Here is a 21,943-nt window from a genome sequence, read left to right as displayed (position 1 = left end):
TCCCCAGCAGTACCCACTTTCCAGCTATGCAAGCTTGTCATGGTGACATAACAGCGACCACAACTGGTCCTTTATCTAATGTAGCTTAATGACCACCACATCATCATTGTCATCTTAATTATAATTATAAATAGCTAGAAATCAGAAAGCTTCTGGTTATTATGTAGGAAAACCATCCAGAAGACCATAGATGCCATGGATGACAATACTAGGGGCCAGGGACCTGGATGCTGTAGAAATGGGGCTGAAGCACCTTTCTAACTTCTAAGCACAGGGTGGTCAAACTATACTAGCCTGTTGGGTATATAGAACATCAAATAAAAAGACTGCATAGAAGTATACAACCTATTAAATCAATCACAGACACAAACAGCCACCAGAGGGTGATTACTACACTGGTTGCTTGTGTTGAGGAGGTAATTAACTTGAGTACCATATCTTCCCTTGTTCTGATTAACAAATATTTCAACTTAGAGAGTTGGAGGCAACCTATGAAGTAGCCAAGTGTGCAGTCAGTAGAGGCAAAATATAGTAATTAGTACCTACAGGGAGCTAATCAACACTTTTGGTGCAAGTTATAAGCAAAACACTTATTAACACCTTTATATCTAGAGAAATTACCCAGTCACCTGCTAACTCAACAGAGACCAACCCTGCAGTATTTCATTTAATCTTGTATGGGAACTTCAGACACAACACTTTTATTGATAGAAACCTACAGTGAGGCTATTAGGACTCCTTGAGAGTCATGAATATACTCATTTCTGGGGACCAGCCAAGAATTGTAAGGTCCTTGTGCCTCCTGGATGAGGCTTATCCTATGGTCACCCTCATCTGAGAGAGAAGATAGTGTTTTCGGACCTACAGTCAATAAGACACAGAGGCACCAGGAAAGAATACATTGGATATTATATAGAAATTGAAGCAATGGGGCAGCTCGGGTGAGTGATAACAAGCAGGTTGGATAAAGAGGGTTGCAAGAAGCCTTTGAATTCTGCATGGAGGGTCAACACTGTACTGTCAGGAGGGCTGAAAAATAAATACCTGTGAAATTCGCCAAACGACGAAAAATTAGCGAAACGGCCGTTTTTTCGCAGAGAATTCGCGCCTGGCGAATAAATTCGCCCATCACTATTAATGAGAGTTGGAGTGCAGGCTAATGGTGGGGCTTCATAGCCACATCAATAAAGGGGGCAGTAAACGTTCAGGTCTCTAGTGCAGCTGGAATAATCAAACCATACTATGGTTATGTCTGGTCAAACTTGGCTACTGTTTATACTTGACATAAAACTTCTTATTGTTGTTGCTTTCAGTCAAATCCATATGGTTTTAATTTGAATATAATAACGTTTGCCAATGGCATGTCTGTGTGTTTGCTTCCAGGCTCAGCTCCGATTATCCATTCAGCAGCGATACACCATCGGAATTAGAGAAAGGCATCAAGAAAGGGTTGATTAGGTTCCCCCGCTGTTACGCCGGCTTGTCTGGGGGAGCTGTGTCTTTTCTTCAGAGCACCTTGTGGGCAAATCCATGGTATGATTCTGATGCTTCCTATCATGCTTTAGCTTTGCTTTGGAGCTTAGTTGTTAAAATAGGAGTAGCCCAAATAATGTAAAGTATTGTGTCTTTTTTGTGCCAAAAAATTATAACCTCTAAAAAATCTCTTCTGTAAAACTATGCAGAGAAATCTTTATCACTCCTGGAGTGGCAATTACAGAGGCACATACACGATCATTAAAATATTAGTCAAAATCAGCTCAACATAAAGGAGAAGACCATGATGGAACTGGCCCTCCAGGGTTCCAGAGGATCTCCCAGTGAGCATGCACCCTTGTGGGCCCCAGCCAAGGAGCCATAGATCTGTATGACATCTATTATATTTAGCACTGCCTACATCCCGCTCCTTGCGATTAAGTTCTCTGATGGTCTCTAGAAGGTCCAGCCCATCACTGGAGATGACCTTATCCTGCATATGTTAGATCTCTTAGAACAAACAACATATTTGCTTATTCTATTGTTATATATAAAATGGTTTTGTGGTCACAATGACGTATTTTGTTTGTTTCAGGGGAAGGCCCTCAGCCTCTGATTGTCTGAAGCTTCTATGGTTACAAGAAGCCGGACTGGCCACTTTTCAGCAGCCTCCAATCTTTTTCCCCAGCTCCAAGCTGAAAAACTTCCTTAGAGAGAGAAGGAAAAGAACCCAGCAGTCGGCTACTCTGTGACCTGGGCCTGGAGTCTTCCACTTGGACTGTGTCAATTAGTAGGCCTCAGCATGCCTAGTTCTAGAACTCTTTTCAATAAATAACAATAGAGTTGTTTGTGCTGCATCAAAGCTGACAACTGAAGTCTTGGTTGGTATTCCCAATGAATATACACTGTCTTTAGCTCAATATAGGATTTATTGTTTGACATTACCCAGAAATATTTTTTTTTTGCTGTGTATTATGGTTGTGGTTTAAATGCCATAGGTAGGCCAGTGATATCTAATTAGTGGCATTGTCACAAGTCCCAGCGTCCTCCAGAATGGCTGGTGGCCAAGACATCAGTGGCCTATGTATTTTGTTGAGTTGCTGTAATTAATCTGTAAGATTAGAGAACTTCATTATTATTGCTTACTAGACAATTTTGGTTTGTGTCCTACTAAGAACTTAGAAATGTAATACTACTACCTAACGCCTTTATTCATGATCAAGGAAAATTATATTATTTAAAAAAAAAAAATCATATTTTTCTAATTTTGAAGACATTTTTCACCACAAAAATTAGGGGTGAGAAGCCTGTAACGTTAGCCTTTCTACATCAGGAAGTCCTGCAACTGTATGGGCTTGGTCTATGGAGAATCAGTTGAGTAGGCGGGTATATGGAAATATATTTTCATGAGTAGATGTAGAGATGATTACCTTTGGACACCAATTACAACTTGGTTGGAAGTGAGATGTTCTCTATTTTATACTATACTAAGTCCATTTACATGCATAATATGCCAAAAGACATATCAGGATGAATGCAGTGCCAGCTCCATATTGTTTCTTGTAGGGAAACTCCCTAATGATGGTTTAGACCTCTTCAACCCCTCATTAAAAATGTACCCATACACTTGGGCCGTGACCCCCAACCAGTGGCTCATGAGCCACATGTTGCTCTCCGTGGCCACAAAGCAGATGCTAATTTTTCATTTTTTCCCTGGCTTGGAGGCAAGTTTTGGTTGCATAAAAACCAGATTTATGGCCAAACAGATCCTCCTGTAGGCTGCCAATTCACATAGGGGCTACCTATAGCCAATCACAGTTCATATTTAGCAGCTCTAGGAACCTTTTGCATGATTATGTTGCTCTCCAACTTTTTTTTTACATTTGAATGTGGCTCATGGGTAAAGTTGGGGACCCTTGGACTTGGGTGAGGACACTCTTTACTTTATACTTCTTTCAAGAATGCAGCCCAGGCTCTATTTAAATAGCTGCTACAAAACTAGTGTTAAGTTGCGTGGCTGTAGATGTCCAGTGAGTGGTGGCTATTCTCTTTGGCATGTTATAAGGTCCTAGATTAACAAGTTGGACAGTTATACAAAGACATCTACAGTCAGTGATGGGCCATAGCAATACACTGGAGGCCCACTTTCTGCCACAGGGTATATGGCCAACCTAATGTTTGTAGCCATATTGATTTATGCTCTATACTTGTTTAGTTTCCATGACATTATGTAACAAGAAATAGCCCGTGACCAGGATACACCCTGGATACAACCATTTTTATGAAGGAAGGCCAAGCAATCTCTTCGGCCACAGGGCTTATTACGTAAAACTTGCACATTTAATGAAACATGTTCAAGGGAACACCTTATAGAAACTGAATTCCAACTAGACTGTATACATTGCATGTTATTTTGAAAATAATGTCTTATTTATCTGTATGGTTTTGAAATATAAAAGTATTTTGACAGATCAGTTGTGATTTTCTTGTATGTTTGTCGTGGTGATAAATTTGCGCAGAATAAAGGGTGAGGGAGTGGATTAGTGGAAATTAAATCTCATTTCGGCTTAAAGGGCACCAATCATAAGTAAAATCATTTCCTAAGTAAATACACATGAAAGTTCAAGATACATGAAAGTTCAAGAAATACGATTTTTAAAACAGTTTGAATTATTTGTATAATGTAAATGATCAGCTCACTATTCCTTCTGCAAGATCTCCCCTATCTCCACTGCAGTTCTAGCTGAGGCAGGCATCTTGGATTTCACTGGCTCCTCCTACCTATATCTTCCCAGCCAACTGTAGCTCTGAAATCTCGCACATGCTCAGTTCAAATTCCTTGTTTGCTTGTCAACCCTTCTAAGCTATTTTCAAATCAGCCAAACCTGTGTGTTAGCTGCTGTACAGTAGTGCTGCCACCTGCTGGAAGTTACTGTGTGCCCTTCATTTGCATAATAACATCACCAGCAGGGGACAAGATAGGGAAATCTCCTGATACTTCTAGTGGAGGAGTTTACTAAAACAAGGCATTCTGGGTATACTCAAAGCAGTGTTACAATCTGAGCATGCTCCTGAAATTTGCATATTAGAGTCTCTGTTATAGTCTCAGTATGGCCTCCCTCAGTGAAAGAACCCATTTGACAAAGTAAGGGATTTTTTTAAAACCTGCAGTTTTTTTCAAAAAACTATATATGTAGTTTAATTAAACGTGTTTATGTTGTACTGGTCAGATTGTTATGTGTTTGATTTTGGCTGTGATAGGTGCCCTTTAAAACGTCAGAAGCAATAACCAACCACTACTATGGTGACCAAAATCTGCCGTCTCCAGTTCTACTGAATGGAATGTGGTACATTGAAGGCGTCTGAAGAAGCTCCTGGTATGGAAGGTGCTGTGATCACGGAGGGTCCCCTTAAAGGGTCCTTCCATTTCTATGGACAATTTATGTACCATGGTTATAAGGAGACATCTCCCCTGTGCTCCCTAGTCAAGCACCCCAGTCTGGTCCCATTTTTATAAAAGTGGTGCATTGGCTTGGGGCCCCCCATACATGAGCCGATAAAATCTTTTTCTGGTTGCTTTTTGGATCATATATGGGGCCCTCTCAATGGCCTGCTCAACCATATATCTGGCAGAGAATTGGGTAAGTTAGGGATTCTGTCATGATTTTTATTTCTAAATGACACTGTTTACACTACAAATAATTCACTCTACAATATAAAATGTCATTCCTGAACCAGCAAGTGTATTTAGTTGTAATATTGGTGTGTAGGTGCATCTCAGATCATTTTGCCTGGTCATGTGCTTTCAGAAAGAGCCAGCACTTTAGGATGGAACTGCTGTCTGGCAGGCTGTTGTTTCTCCTACTCAATGTAACTGAATGTGTCTCAGTGGGACCTGGATTTTATTATTGAGTGTTGTTCTTAGATCTACCAGGCAGCTGTTATCTTGTGTTAGGGAGCTGCTATCTGGTTACCATTGTTCTGTTGTTAGGCTGCTGGGGGTGGGGTGATATCACTCCAACTTGCAGTACAGCATTAAAGAGTGACTGAAGTTTATCAGAGCACAAGTAACATGACTGGGGGCAGCTGGGAAACTGACAATATGTCTAGCCCCATGACAGATTTCAAAATTAAATATAAAACAATCTGTTTTCTGGATTTCAGTTCTCTGAGCAGCTGTTGAGAAGCAAAGCTTAGGGCCGATTATTAAATTCTGATGCTAATTGCACTGGTTTCTGTGCTGCCATGTAGTAATTATGTGTATTAATTACTAATCAGCCTTATATTGTGACATTTCTATTCTATGTGTACTGTATATTGTGAGTGGGCCCCTTAGCTCAGTAAGTGACAGCAGCAAAGAGCATGTGCAGTGAATCAGCAGAAAAGAAGATGGGGAGCTACTGGGGCATCTTTGGAGACACAGATCTTTACTGCTAAAAGGCTGTGGTTGCCTTGGGCTGGTACAGCAGCACAAAACATTATGTACAACATTTCTGTGCCCACCTTAGGCATGAAACGCGTCAGGCTTACACGTAGTAATAAAGACTTTTTTTACTTTTATAAAGTGCCCACCTTAGGCACAAAACGCTTCAGGCTTACACGTTGTAATAAAGACTTTTTTATAATCTTATAAAGTGCCCACCTTATGCACGAAACGCGTCAGGCTTACACATGTCCTAATAAAGATTTTCTTACTTTTATAAAGTGACCACCTTAGGCACGAAACGCATCAGGCTTACACATGTCCTAGTAAAGATTTTTTTACTTTTATAAAGTGCTCACCTTAGGCACAAAACGCATCAGGCTTACACATGTCCTAGTAAAGATTTTTTTACTTTTATAAAGTGCCCACCTTAGGCATGAAAACGAGTCAGGCTTACACATGTCCTAATAAAGATTTTTTTATTTTTATAAAACATTTTTGGCTACTGCATTACAACAGGATGACCTCTTAATACATTTAAATGCCCCCTACAGGCCTCACCCACTTACCCCACCCTGGTTTAAAGGGGAATTATTCCATCATCTGTCCTTTTTCCTCTCCTGGATATCGGAGGGTGGGATAGATGGGGAGGGGGAATGCTCTCAAATTAAATTTTGTTTCTCTTCAAGGAAAGCACCCGCCTCTCATAAAGCGTTGGATTGAAGTGAGTCTGACCATTAATTAAGTAGACGGAGCGTACAGAACACATTTAAATTTTTTAAAGTAACAGCTACCTTATAAATAAGTGAAATAAAGTCCCGTATATACGATTAAAGTTGATTACGTGAAGAATTATTCTTAAAAAGGCCAAGAGCGGAGGGGCCTGTGGTGCCAATGATTTATTATGCAGATTAAGTCGTTACACCAATTAGAAAACAATCGGCTGCTATAAAACAGGGTTGAAGGTATTTCATGATTGTGCTCAGAATGGTATTGCCCCCCCTATATGGTGGGAGTGGTCCAGCCCATTTCCTTAGGAAACAATCAGGAAGCAGCAGGAGGGACGCATGGAAGACTTGAGAGTGTTCTGAGCACTTATAATACAGCAGGAGAGACTCTGGGAGTTGTAAAGTAACATGACAGACATGTCAGTAATCACAGGGGCAGTAAGCAGCTCACTATGAGTGATGAAGATGAAAGGAGACATTTCATTGGCTGGTATGAAATACTGGCTCTGACTTTTGCTTTACTGGTGTATAAAGAGTCAACAGGACCTGCTAATGGATAGGGGGGTTTCTACATTTATTTTCCTACTGGCCGGGGCCCTATGATTGGAAATGGATGTTTTGTAGAGGAGAAATACCGCCAGGAATGCTTGTGGTAATGGGAGGAGCCACGGGAAGCGGATTGTGCTTTAGTCAGGAATTCTTGCCGCTTTGGACTTGTTTGATCTCCTGCGGAAGAGAGAAATAGAATAATTACATGTGTGAACCCCTGCTTGGCTCCCCTTATATATTCACAGCAACATCTGCAACTGCCATAAATCCAAGCTGCCATAAATTAACTTGCTGGTTGCTGAGAGTTGACAGTTGGTGGCCCTTGTCTTTGTACGAGTTACATGCAGGGATATTCAACATGCAGCACTACAACTCCCAGCACCCCCCACTGCAACAATAACAACTGTCACATAGACACAGCTGCTGATGTCCACAGATATTTCTCCATCCCAATCCCCAAACAACCATACAGTCTACTTACTTTTGCCAGAATCCCCTTCAGTTTATTGTATGCCTCCTCTAAATCATCATTAACAATAACGGCATCAAACAGGCCCGGCTCTTTGCCTGCAAAGATAACTGGCGGTTAGATATTGAAGCCCCACAGGGAAATCAGCAAAGCCAGCTGGTAGAGTGACAGACGTACTACTGGTAAAAAAAACATTCATTCTATTGGTTCCTATGGGAAATGTCTGCAATACAGTTTGTGTGACTTGCCTCATAGGAAACAATGAAACCTATTGTGCAATAAGTAGTCTGCTGTAAAATAAGATTTGCTCTAAGAAATATAAGAGAGAGAGATTGAGAGAGAGAGATTGAGATTGAGAGAGTGATAGAGAGAGAGAGAGTGATAGAGAGAGAGAGAGTGATAGAGAGAGAGAGAGAGAGAGAGAGAGAGAGAGAGAGAGAGAGAGAGAGAGAGAGAGAGAGATTTGCTAAGGTTGTTGCCTCTCGGATTATCCTGCATCAGAGTTTTTGGATAATAAGGGGCAGATTTATTAAGGGTCAAATTGAAAATTAGAATTCTTGATTTTGTTTTTATGGTCAAAACTCAAATAAGATTTTCGAGATTTATCAAACTCTGGCCCTTTAAGAATTCAATTTCGACTATTCGCCACGTAAAACCTACCGAGTTCATGTACGAGTCAGTGGGAGAGGTCCAGTGACCAATTTGGAGATCTTTGTAGCCTTCCTGACATTCAAGTCGTTTCCAGAGAAAAACTCCAATTGAGTTTGGTCGAATTCAATTCAAGTTTTTGGGTCGGTAAAATTCGTCCGAGTTTTAGATATTAGATTTTTTTCATAAATAACCCCCCCCAATCGAATTTCGAAGAAAATCGAATTTAATAGAGTTAAAAAAACTCACATGAATGCGAAATTTGAACCTTGATAAATAGGGATGCACCGAATCCAGGATTTGGTCCAAGATTCGGCCTTTTTCAGCAGGATTTGGATTCAGCCGAATCCTTCTGCCCGGCCGAACAGAATCCAAATCCTAATTTGCATATGCAAATTAGGGGTGGGAAGGGAAATCACGTGACTTTTTGTCACAAAACAAGGAAGTAAAAAATGTTTTCCCCTTCCCACCCCTAATTTTCATATGCAAATTAGGATTCGGTGGTTCGGCGGAATCCAAAATAGTGGATTCGGTGCATCCCTATTGATAAATGTGCCTCCCCATATAAATGAATAAATGTAATGTATTGGGTAGGGATGCACTGAATCCAGGATTCGGTTCGGGATTCAGCCGAATCCTTCTGCCTGGCCGAACCCTAATTTACATATGCAAATTAGGGGCGGGAGGGCAATCGCGTGACTTTTTGTCACAAAACAAGGAAGTAAAAAATGTTTTCCCCTTCCCACCCCTAATTTAAATATGCAAACTAGGGTTCGGATTCGGTTCGGTATTCGGCCGAATCCAAAATAGTGGTGCATCCCTAGTATTGGGTGTCAGGCTGGTTCTGATCATGGAACACCTACTGATCTCCAGGTCTTCGATGGCTGCGTTCAGTCTCTTCTGTAAACTTTCCTCCGACTCTGTATTTCTGTCTCGCAACCGCTGTTCCTTTTGGAGAGAAAAACCATCATATTAATCATCCCTGATCCCAAATATGCTCAAGCCAAAAAGCAGATTCCTCCTAAAGTGATTGGTTACCTTGTTGAGAACCGCAGGGAGCCAATCGTGCGTCTCACAGATCTAATGACTCGTAGCAGTTCTAGCAGAGAAGCTTCAGTAGATTAAAGCAGGAGGTTTGCCAGTTCTTTTTTAACTCTGACCTGAATTACTGATGTTGTGTAATTGTCCCTGAAAGGTCACGAGGCAGTGTTACCCTTACAGTGATCATCTGCTTATAGAATGGAACCCTGAGTAGAATCCGAATAATTCCCACAGTTCACCAGGGGGAAGGGTTAAGTAGTATTTAAAGGGGTTGTTCACCTTTAAGTTAACTGTTAGTATGATGTAGAGAGCGATATTCTGAGACAATTTGCAATTGTTTTTTTTTATTTATTATTAATTTATTATTTAGCTTTTTATTCAGCAGCTCTCCAGTTTGCAATTTCAGCACTCTGGTTGCTAGGGTCCTAATTACCCTAGCAACCATGCATTGATTTGAATAAGAGACTGGAATATGAATAGGAGAGGATTCCCCTTGAGAACGTTTTTTTGCCGAGACGTTGGGATAATTCTCATTGTGTCCAGCTCATCCGCTTCCTTATGCAAATTTTCTGTTGAATATACTAAGGTGTTATGTGTTTACATTTGTATGTGATGCGGATTGAATTCGTTTATATATTATAAAATACTGAATGGGTTTTTCCTCTTTTGTGATGAATTGCTATTTTGCAAAATATAATCTATTTTTAATACCACCTAGTTTTGTGAATATTTGTGTCCAAGCCCTGTCAATCAAAATTGTTCTCATTGGCATGGTATGGGGGTATATTTGTATTTTTATCTAAATTAAATAGATCACTAATTTATACTTTAGAACACCCACCATTGATTTATATTGTTATATGAATAGGAGAGGCCTGAATAGAAAAAGATGAGTAATAAAAAGTAGCATTAACAATACATTTGTAGCCTTACAGAACATTTGCTTTTTAGATGGGGTCACTGACCACCATTTGAAAGCTGGAGTCTCCTTATACATTTATATTTAGTGATCATATCCCCTTATATATTTATATATAGTGATCATATCCCCCTTATATATTAATATATAGTGATCATATCCCCTTATATATTTATATATAGTGATCATATCCCCTTATATATTTATATATAGTGATCATATCCACTTATAAATTTATATATAGTGATCATATCCCTCTTATATATTTATATATAGTGATCATATCCCCCTTATATATTTATATATAGTGATCATATCCCCCTTATATATTTATATATAGTGATCATATCCCCCTTATATATTTATATATAGTGATCATATCCCTCTTATATATTTATATATAGTGATCATATCCCCTTATATATTTATATATAGTGATCATATCCCCCTTATATATTTATATATAGTGATCATATCCCCCTTATATATTTATATATAGTGATCATATCCCCCTTATATATTTATATATAGTGATCATATCCCTCTTATATATTTATATATAGTGATCATATCCCCTTATATATTATATATAGTGATCATATCCCCCTTATATATTTATATATAGTGATCATATCCCCCTTATATATTTATATATAGTTATCATATCTCCAGTCTATATTTATATATAGTGATCATATCCCCCTTATATATTTATATTTAGTGATCATATCCCCTTATATATTTATATATAGTGATCATATCAACTTATATATTTATAGTGATCATGTCCCCCTTATATATTTATATATAGTGATCATATCCCCTTATATATTTATATATAGTGATCATATCCACTTATATATTTATATATAGTGATCATATGCCCCTTATATATTTATATATAGTGATCATATCCCCCTTATATATTTATATATAGTGATCATACCCCCTTATATATTTATATATAGTGATCATACCCCCTTATATATTTATATATAGTGATCATATCCCCTTATATATTTATATATAGTGATCATATCCCCCTTATATATTTATATATAGTGATCATATCCTCATATATTTATATATAGTGATCATATTCCCCTTATATATTTATATATAGTGATCATATCCTCATATATTTATATATAGTGATCATATAGCCCTTATATATTTATATATAGTGATCATATCCCTCTTATATATTTATATATAGTGATCATATCCTCATATATTTATATATAGTGATCATATCCCCCTTATATATTTATATATAGTGATCATATCCCCCTTATATATTTATATATAGTGATCATATCCCCCTTATATATTTATATATAGTGATCATATCCCCCTTTTACCCCTTTTAACTCTTGGAGGAGAGAGTATTCGCTCTTCTCTGTACTTTCCCTGTGTCATTATATCCCGTATGGATCACAACTGTTAACTGGCATTACTTGCTACAGCCAAAATTACACGTTCCCCAGATCTTTTACTATCCCAAATTTGCCTAAGACAGTCCTATTAGGGTATAACTGGACACATAACTTTACATCTATCAACATTAGGGATGTGCTGAATCCAGGGTTTGTTTTGGGATTCAACCTTTTTCAGTAGAATTCGGATTTGGACAAATCCCAGTGCCTGGTGAAACCAAATCCTTTAAAAAAAAAAAGAAAAAATGAAGACCAATTGAAAAGTTGCTACTATAACTTAGTTAGTTAACTTAGGTGAAAAAAAAAGCCATGTTATTTGCACATTGGCCCATGGGTTGCACCCTAGGAATGGAACACAATACGCTGCACCTTAATATAAATTCAGGGCTGCATTAGGTAATCTTTATTTAGAGGGGGTCCCTGGAACACCCCTTAACTCGTGTGCCATTCAGGCACGGCCACACGGTGCAGCCTGCACACAATCTATTGTCTCAGAGGTAAGTGATCTGTGAATAGGCCTTAAAGCAAACCTGTCACCTACACATAAAAAAGTGGTATAATTAAAGCCGTTTGCAAACTTAACATGGAATCCAAATTATTTTTTCATTAAAACATCCACACCTGTTATAAAGCCTCAGGCATAGAGGCGGGGCAGTCAATTACTTTCACTTTAAATTCAGCACTTCCTGCTGTCACTGTTCTTCCCACATTCCCCCTCCCTCCTTACACTCTAGAAGTGTGTAGGGCAATGTGTATGGGCATTAGGTCCCCCATTCTGGTGCATACACTGGATTTTGGGGTGATATACAACTTGTTTTAATAACAGTGTCCACAAAAAGGCTCCTGCCTGCTTGCTGCTGTGATTGTGTAATTCCAAGACCGAAGGAAACAAAACGTAAATAATAAATGTAGTGTAAGTAAGTTTTATTTTGCTCAACTAACAATAGAACATAATTTGGAATTATTTCTCAGGGTGACAGGTCCCGTTTATTGGGTGCTACCGTGTGTCCCATAGTAATGCTCTTGAACTTGCACCTGGGGGCAAAAGTAAATGAACCCTAAAATGTGCAGAATGGTGCACAAGGGGGATAATAAACCTCACAAGTGCCGATTTCCTGGATATTTCAGTAAGTTCTTGAGCTCACCTGTAAGTCACAAGGAGGTGAGTGTCAGTGAGTGGGTCAGTAGATTACCTGGGTGCAGTGTCTGCAGGGTGTAGCCTCATAGGATCAATGCCAACACAGTGCAAGGACCAAACAGTGGCTACAGACACCCTGGGGAAATTTCACAGGGTGAAAAATGTTCCCTCCTCTGAGGCAAATTGGAGAGGCTTCAAATGGGGGTGTTCACCTTCCTCTGGATCAACTGGCAGTTAGGCAGGTTATATATAGACTTAAAGGAGAATTCAACACTTTACAACACTTTTCCCCGGGGGAAGTTAGGCTGGGGGGGGGGAGGGTTTATATGTGGTGGGGGGGGGGTAGGGTTTTTTTGGTAAAGGGTTGAATTCTCCTTTAAAGGAACAGTTCAGGGTGAAAATAAAAACTGGGTAAATAAATAGGCTGTGCAAAATAAAAAATGTTTCTAATATAGTTAGTTAGGCAAAAATGTAATGTATAAAGGCTGGAGTGACTGGGTGTGTAACATAATAGCCAGAACACTACTTCCTGCTTTTCAGCTCTCTAACTCTGAGTTAGTCAGTGACTATAAGGGGGGCTACATGGTACATATCTGTTCAGTGAGTTTGTAATTGATCCTCAGCATTCAGCTCAGATTCAAAAGCAACAGATATGACCCATGTGCCCCCTCCCCTCAAGTCTCTGATTGGTTACTGCCTGGTAACCAATCAGTGGAAAGCAAGAGAGCTGAAAAGCAGGAAGTAGTGTTCTGGCTATTATGTTACACATCCAGTCACTCCAGCCAATATACATTAGATTTTTGCCTAACTAACTATATTAGAAACATATTTTATTTTATACAGCCTTTCTATTTACCCAGTTTTTATTTTTACACTGAACTGTTTCTTTAAGAGGTTGAACTTGATAGACATTAATATGTTACTACTACTATGTTACTATGATTTCGGGTGCTCTGACCGCTGCCCAAATACATGGCACCAAGACACCTGAAACTGCCCACCATGAGCAGCCGTTACCAGACTCAACCCCCCTCCCCTAGCCCTTTGGATTAGCCCAAGTATATGAACTTACTAATATCTGAACGGACGGAGGGTGAATGGAGATGTAAATGGGATTCAGACGGGTCTTCTTGATGCTCTTCACTCCCTGCATGTCGATGTCCAGTATACAGATCTGATTATTGGCCTGGACGGCCTGCACGGCGGCTGTACTGTGGGGGGGAGAAGGGCCAAAATGATGATTTACACATTGTAAGTTCCCGGCCACCCAAAAGCAGCTTGTGTGCATTAGGAACAAAAATGTATTCTAAGCAACATCCCAATTAGTCATGTGCGGGCCCAGCCTGAAACCTGTGCGACCCGCTGGTCAGGTGCTCCCTTCCACTCTCCCCACCTTAAAGGGGTGGTTCACTTTTAAGATAAATTTTAGTATACTATAGAATTGCAGATTCTAAGCAATTTTTCACTTGGTCTTCGTTTTTTCTTTTTTATAGTTTATGGGTTATTTATAGGGATGCACCAAATCCAGGATTCGGTTCTGTATTCGGCAATTTTCCGCAGGATTTGGATTCGGCCGAATCCCTGTGCCTGGCCGAACCGAATATCATGTAACTTAAAAATCATGTGACTTTTCGTCACAAAACAAGGAAGTAAAAAATATTTTTAGCCGCATGCGAAGTGCCCAGCTCTCTTTTACCCTCCCCCTCGCTGATTTGCATATGCAAATTAGGGTTCGGTTCGTTATTCGGCTGAATCTTTCACAAAGGATTCTGGGGTTCGGCCGAATCCAAAATAGTGGATTCAGTGCATCCCTCGTTGTTTGCCTCTTTCTTCTCACTCTTTCCAACTTTCAAATGGGGGGTCACTGACCCCATCTAAAAAACAAATGCTCTGTAAGGCTACACATTTATTGTTATTGCTACTTTTTATTACTTATCTTTCTATTCAGGCCTCTCCTATTCATATTCCAGTCTCTTATTCACATCAGTGCATGGTTGCTGGGGGAATTTGGACCCTACTAAAATTACAAACTTGAGAGCTGCTGAATAAAAAGCTAAATAACTCAAAAACTACAAATAATAATCTCTACAAATATCACTCTCTATGTCATACTAACAGTTAATTTAAAGGTGAACAATCCCTTTAAACTGCTGGCTTCTGTTCCCTGAAGTTAACGACCCGTGCCTGACATCACTGCGGGGGCAGCCACGGGACTACAAATAGAGGGGATGGAGCGGGTCGGTTTGGTAGCACCGGGTGCGGGTTGAGGGAAACTCAACCCGCACATTACTATTCCCAATATACATCAATTCTCGCTGGTTTTATAGTCATGTGTAAATAGAATTACTACAGAGAGCAGTGTCTGTCTGGCACTTTCCCTACTCCTGCCTCTGACTGATTATAATGTAACAGAAGGCAGTTCTCTTAATCAGCTGGCTTAGCTCTGCTCAGGAGTCAGAAGCAGCAATGCAGAGACTATAAACAGACAGGCTCACTGGTTATACAACATAAGGCTGGCACCTAGGATTAAAGCACAGATCACAAGTACCCGGCGTTTCCCAATCCTCTTTGATAATCCTATTAGTGGGTCAGGAGGGGTTTAAAGAATGACTGACAGCTCTGCCAATAGAATATATTCCAAAGTGTCCGTCACTGCTCGGGGGAGGGGGGTTATACAAACACAACTGAATGGTTTGAACTAGGTGGCAGTTGCAGGTGTAGGAAAAAGAGAATGGCAGTTATAGCTGCAGTTATTACAGGCCTAGACTCTGGGGAAGGAACCAGTGGAATTATTCTGATACTAGTTCATAGTCCGACACTGCAAGAGATGGCACGGAAACCATAATATGCTCAAGTGGGTATGGGGTTGCCAGGCACAGAGTCTGTAGCAACTGAAGAGCTACACATTGAACAATCAGACGGAGGAGGCTTGTTCATCTATACAACACGTACCTCCTCCTATTAGTTGTGCCCACCTCAGAGTACACACTGCAGTTAGGGTTGCCACCTTTTCTGGAAAAACATACCGGCCTTCTTATAAATTTATATTTAATATAATAACATTGGGATTAACCATCATTTTTAGGCCGGTAAAATCCAGGCCAGATGGCAACCCTAATTACAGTGGGCATCACAGTCTTTGGCATTCCATAAACAGGAGTAATGCTTAATCAGCTCCATCTGTAGCTCCTGCACTGAGCTTACACGTAACAATGGAATATACAAGGAGTAAATACAAAGAGATAGAAGAGTGCTGCACAGAGGTACCTACCTGGTCCCATACATGTTGCCCGAAAACACTGCATGTTCTATAAAGTCCCCTCTCTCTACTCCCCTCTTCATGTCCTCCAGAGTCACAAAGTGGTAATCTGAGGGGCAGAACGAAAAAGCAATTTTAATTGTGGCCCCTGTTACAATTTGATCACTGGCCCCAAAATCAGATAAAAATCCCTTTGATTTTGCCCAGGTGTAAAAATTTTGCCCAGGTGTAACCCACAGTTATACCCCCAGAATTACTGTTGTACTACATGTAATGTGACTGCTGTACTACATGTAATGTGACTGCTGTACTACATGTAATATGACTGTTGTACTACATGTAATATGACTGTTGTACTACATGTAATGCGACTGTTGTACTACATGTAATGCGACTGTTGTACTACATGTAATGCGACTGCTGTACTACATGTAATGCGACTGCTGTACTACATGTAATGCGACTGCTGTACTACATGTAATGCGACTGCTGTACTACATGTAATGCGACTGCTGTACTACATGTAATGCGACTGCTGTACTACATGTAATGCGACTGCTGTACTACATGTAATGCGACTGCTGTACTACATGTAATGCGACTGCTGTACTACATGTAATGCGACTGCTGTACTACATGTAATGCGACTGCTGTACTACATGTAATGCGACTGCTGTACTACATGTAATGCGACTGCTGTACTACATGTAATGCGACTGCTGTACTACATGTAATGCGACTGCTGTACTACATGTAATGCGACTGCTGTACTACATGTAATGCGACTGCTGTACTACATGTAATGCGACTGCTGTACTACATGTAATGCGACTGCTGTACTACATGTAATGCGACTGTTGTACTACATGTAATGCGACTGTTGTACTACATGTAATGCGACTGTTGTACTACATGTAATATAACTGTTGTAGTACAACAGTCGCATTACATGTAGTACAACAGTCATATTACATGTAGTACAACAGTCGCATTACATGTAGTACTACATGTAATATGACTGTTGTACTACATGTAATATGACTGTTGTACTACATGTAATATAACTGTTGTACTACATGTAATATGACTGTTGTACTACATGTAATATAACTGTTGTACTACATGTAATATGACTGTTGTACTACATGTAATATGACTGTTGTACTACATGTAATATGACTGTTGTACTACATGTAATAATGTGTACTACATGTAATATGACTGTTGTACTACATGTAATATGACTGTTGTACTACATGTAATATGACTGTTGTACTACATGTAATATGACTGTTGTACTACATGTAATATGACTGTTGTACTACATGTAATATGACTGTTGTACTACATGTAATGCGACTGTTGTACTACATGTAATGCGACTGTTGTACTACATGTAATATGACTGTTGTACTACATGTAATATGACTGTTGTACTACATGTAATATGACTGTTGTACTACATGTAATGCGACTGTTGTACTACATGTAATATGACTGTTGTACATGGATCCACTCACCTTTCCCATCAACTTCCCCAGGCCGGGGCTTTCTCGTGGTATCTGAAAATAAACATATTAGGAAATGTGAGAAAATATTAGGATATTGTAGAGACACACTGCTAGTGGCACTTATTTCATTATTGTTATTACATCTCTCCTTCTGTCCCTTCCCTTCTCTCTCTCCCAGTTCTACTGGTTTCTTACCTATTAGTGTCAGGGCACACGCTCAGATTCAGGGAGATTAGTCGCTAGGGTTGCCACCCGGTAAAACACCTGCCAGGGCCGGAGCCGTATTACAATTTACCGGCAATGCAGTTGCCTTTAAAAAAGGTCGGCAACCATATTAGTCGCCCAGCGACAAATCTCCTCTTCTTCGGAGCGAGTAATCTCCCCCTGAACTGCCCCCCGCCTGCTAGAATGTAAATCGCCGTCAGGGTGGCACTCGGAACGCTTCGTTTTCTGAAATTGCCCGAAGTTGCCTCACTAGTGCCATCCCGCGGGCGATTTACATTCTAGCAGGCGGGAGGCAGTCCGGGCGACCAATCTCCCTGAGCGTGTGCCCTGACCCTTCGTATGAAGACACACAGAGCTATGAGTAGCAGCTATTTTTTGTGTCTTAGCAACACCAATTATCAGAATTGTCTATTTTGTAGACATAACAAGTAGCCGCTACTAGTAGCTGTGTGTGACTTCAGCTTTATTTATAGAGATGTCTGTGTGATTGTGGGGAGCAGAGACATTGTGAGGAAAGGATAAGAGAGTGAGAGACTGGACAGTCAATTATTCTTTCCTGGGGCCAATGATCGGATCACACAGGCAACCTATATAAGAGTCAGTAGCCACATGTGCACTATATAGAGCAATAAAGCAGTTTATATTAATATCAGCACCTGCACTTCACTTGCTACACAACTTAAATACCCACAATTCCCCACTTGTCACGGTTCAACAGAGAATGGAATAGTGTGGATAAGGGATCAGAGGTTTAGGGTTAGTTCTCTAGGGTCAGATCCTAAATAAGGAAACAGCTTATACACGGCTCTGTGTGGCTTAGCAATTCCTTTACTCGCTGATCTGACAACCACATGGTGATTTAGAGAAATCTCATAATAGTCACACACGTTCCACTTAGAAAAATAGGGATATCGGATCACTTTGATAAAAGGTATTTCTTTTTCCCAACTTCTCTTCCCCAAACAGGGTACGGGGGCTAGCCAGATATAATGACCAAAAATGAGACAGATCAAGAAATGCAGTAGGTGGTATCATAGTACAGGTATTTCCCTATACTAAGCAAAATTCAGCAGGAACAGCCCCTAAATTTGTTCATAACCTGTCCAGAGAGGTCCCATAAATCTATGGCAGCATAGGTATTCCTCTGTACTAAGCACAATTCAGCAGGAACAGCCCCTAAATTTGCTCATAGTCTGTACAGAGAGATCCGATAAAACTATGGCAGTATAGGTATTCCCTGTACTAAGCACAATTCAGCAGGAACAGTCCCCTAAATTTGCTCATAGTCTGTACAGAGAGATCCCATAAAACTATGGCAGCATAGGTATTCCCTGTACTAAGCACAATTCAGCAGGAACAGCCCCTAAGTTTGCTCATAGTCTGTACAGAGAGATCCCATAAAACTATGGCAGCATAGGTATTCCCCTGTACTAAGCACAATTCAGCAGGAACAGCCCCTAAGTTTGCTCATAGTCTGTACAGAGAGATCCCATAAAACTATGGCAGCATAGGTATTCCCCTGTACTAAGCACAATTCAGCAGGAACAGCCCCTAAGTTTGCTCATAGTCTGTACAGAGAGATCCCATAAAACTATGGCAGCATAGGTATTCCCTGTACTAAGCACAATTCAGCAGGAACAGCCCCTAAGTTTGCTCATAGTCTGTACAGAGAGATCCCATAAAACTATGGCAGCATAGGTATTCCCTGTACTAAGCACAATTCAGCAGGAACAGCCCCTACGTTTGCTCATAGTCTGTACAGAGAGATCCCATAAAACTATGGCAGCATAGGTATTCCCTGTACTAAGCACAATTCAGCAGGAACAGCCCCTACGTTTGCACATAGTCTGTCCAGAGAGATCCCATTAAACTATGGCAGTATAGGTATTCCCTGTACTAAGCACAATTGAATATGTTTAGGGGTTGGTGTATTTGCCAGTTGTACTTACGTGAAACTGAAAAGCCAAACAGTCCTTCAAATTCTCTCATGAGCATCTTCAGGAGGGTGCTTTTCCCTGCACCGGAGGGTCCGCTCAGCACAACAGGTCTGGGCCCAGTCATGGCTGCAAATCAAAGCAGCAGAACTTCAGTTACATTTGTGTAAAAAAGCAACAAGTTTTGTGCAGCGTGCAGGACACACAAACACACTGTGCATATACTCAGGACCATCACAGGATTGGGATAAAGTGATTGGCTAGCCTCGGGGAGGAGGTAAAGATGATTGGTTGTCCATTGAAAGCCGTGGAAAGTAAAAACATGCTGATCACATGACAGCACATCCCAGGCGTGTGTGTACGGCAGATTATCTCTCTTATACTCGTCTAGTGAGTGTCACAATGATAACGGCACAGACACAGTCATGATGATACAGCTGCTAAGGGAAAGTTAACTTTTAGTATGTTATAGAATGGCTATTTCTAAGCCACTTTTTAATTGGTCTTCATTATGTATTTTGTGTAGTTTTGGAATTATTTGCTTTCATTTTCTGATTCTTTCCAGCTTTTAAAAGGGGGTCACTGACCCCATCTAAAAACAAATGCTCTGCAAAGCTACAAATTTAATGTTACTGCTACTTTTTAACTAATCATCTTTCTATTCAGGCCTCTCCTGTTCACATGCCAGTATCTTATTCAAATCAATGCACGGCTGCTAGGGGAATTGGGACCATAGCAACCAGATGGCTGAAATTTCAAACTGGAGAGCTGCTGAATAAAAACAAAATAACTCAAAAGCCACAAATAATAAAAACCAGATGCAAATTGGCTCAGAATATCACTCTCTAAATCGCAATTAAAATTAACTCAAAGGTGAACAACCCCTTTAAAGGGGACATAAACCCAAAAGTTACATGCTGCCTGATGAAAGAGAATTCAATTCTATATACAGGCATAAGATCCGTTACCTGGAAACCTGTTATCCAGAAAGCTCTGAATTGTGGAAAGGTTGTCTCCTATAGACTCTATTGTATCCAAATTATCTAAATTTTTAAAACGTATTTCCTTTTTCTGTGTAATAATAAAACAGTAGCTTGTACTTGATCCCAACTAAGATATAATTAATCCTTATTGGAAGCAAAACCAGCCTATTGGGTTTATTTAATATTTACATGATTTTCCAGTAGACTTAAGGTATGAAGATCCAAATTACAGAAAGACCCATAGGCTCCATTATAATCAAATAGTTCAAAACATATTTTGTTTTTCTGTGTAATAATAAAACAGTAGCTTGTACTTGATCCCAACCAAAATTTAATTAATCCTTATTGGAAGCAAAACCAGCCTATTGGGTTTATTTTTATGTTTACATGATTTTTTAGTAGATTTAAGGTATGAAGATCCAAATTATGGAAAGATCTGTTACCTGGAAAACCCCAGGTCCTGAGCATTTTGGATAACAGGTCCCATACCTGTATTCTATGTATAATGTTTCCTATATTTCATACACATTCTCAATGGCTGCTATTGAAAGCAGAGTCCATCTGTCCCTTTCTGCACTGCTGGTTCTGCCTAGTGAAACATGTAGTATAAGTCAGTCCTGCTAGAGGTTAATTACTAGTGAGGAAGGGAGGCTATGCAGCAGTCCTGTGATTTATAGGCACGCGTTTCCCCTGCAGCGCAGCAGGTCCTTCTCCCAGGCAGTGTGTACGGTTCCAGATGACTTGGCAGGAATAAAAGGTGCAAATTTACACACGTCTCCCTCTGTGTCAGCAGCAAGTAGTGCCCACGTCACCCCAAGCATTGAGTCTCCCTCTCCCCTGACACTGGCTGCTGCCACATCCATATAAAGGCTGCAGGGTGAATAATAAAGCTGCACCCACTCACTCACCTCTGTCTGATCCCCCGGCTTGTGATGAAGAAGAGGAGGAAACAGCAGCTTTATTCTCCAGCACAATGACAGGCGGGGACACCAGCCAATGCCTCTAATCACATTCCTCTTTAACTCCTCCCACGGACACACCCTGTTGCAACACTGCAACTCCCTCACATGAGTGACAGCTGCTATGGACAGGAAAATCCTGCTGAAGGAATGCCGGGGTGCTATTAGCATTCTGGAACAGTACAGGTATGGGACCTTTTATCCAGAAAGCTCGGGACCTGGGGTTTTCCAGATGACGGATCTTTCTT

The 21,943-nt window shown here is 40.2% G+C and overlaps 2 protein-coding genes across 6 annotated transcripts in view; one reads left to right on the top strand and one right to left on the bottom strand.

Annotated features, from left to right (window-relative positions):
• LOC108718692 (obscurin) overlaps positions 1–3,804 on the top strand; it is a 235,192-nt gene extending 231,388 nt beyond the window's left edge. Inside the window, exons 134-135 of the mRNA XM_041565749.1 lie at positions 1,384–1,533; positions 2,069–3,804. Coding sequence (XP_041421683.1) covers positions 1,384–1,533; positions 2,069–2,225 — 307 coding nt within the window. The 3' untranslated portion in view covers positions 2,226–3,804. The remainder of the gene's footprint in view (positions 1–1,383; positions 1,534–2,068) is intronic.
• A 2,554-nt stretch (positions 3,805–6,358) lies between these two features.
• The window catches only part of guk1.L (guanylate kinase 1 L homeolog), a 23,936-nt gene continuing 8,351 nt past the window's right edge, over positions 6,359–21,943 (bottom strand). For 3 of the 5 annotated variants that reach the window (XM_018266580.2, XM_018266578.2, XM_018266582.1), the window contains exons 2-8: positions 19,769–19,882; positions 17,604–17,645; positions 16,096–16,192; positions 13,897–14,035; positions 9,154–9,238; positions 7,655–7,740; positions 6,359–7,350 (exon numbers count right to left, since the gene is read on the bottom strand). In XM_018266580.2, coding sequence (XP_018122069.1) covers positions 7,315–7,350; positions 7,655–7,740; positions 9,154–9,238; positions 13,897–14,035; positions 16,096–16,192; positions 17,604–17,645; positions 19,769–19,880 — 597 coding nt within the window. In that variant the 5' untranslated portion in view covers positions 19,881–19,882 and the 3' untranslated portion in view covers positions 6,359–7,314. 5 annotated transcript variants of the gene reach the window in all.

This window comes from Xenopus laevis, chromosome 6L, assembly GCF_017654675.1.
Source record: "Xenopus laevis strain J_2021 chromosome 6L, Xenopus_laevis_v10.1, whole genome shotgun sequence".
NCBI lineage: Eukaryota > Metazoa > Chordata > Amphibia > Anura > Pipidae > Xenopus > Xenopus laevis.
This window is presented reverse-complemented; position numbering and strand designations above follow the sequence as displayed.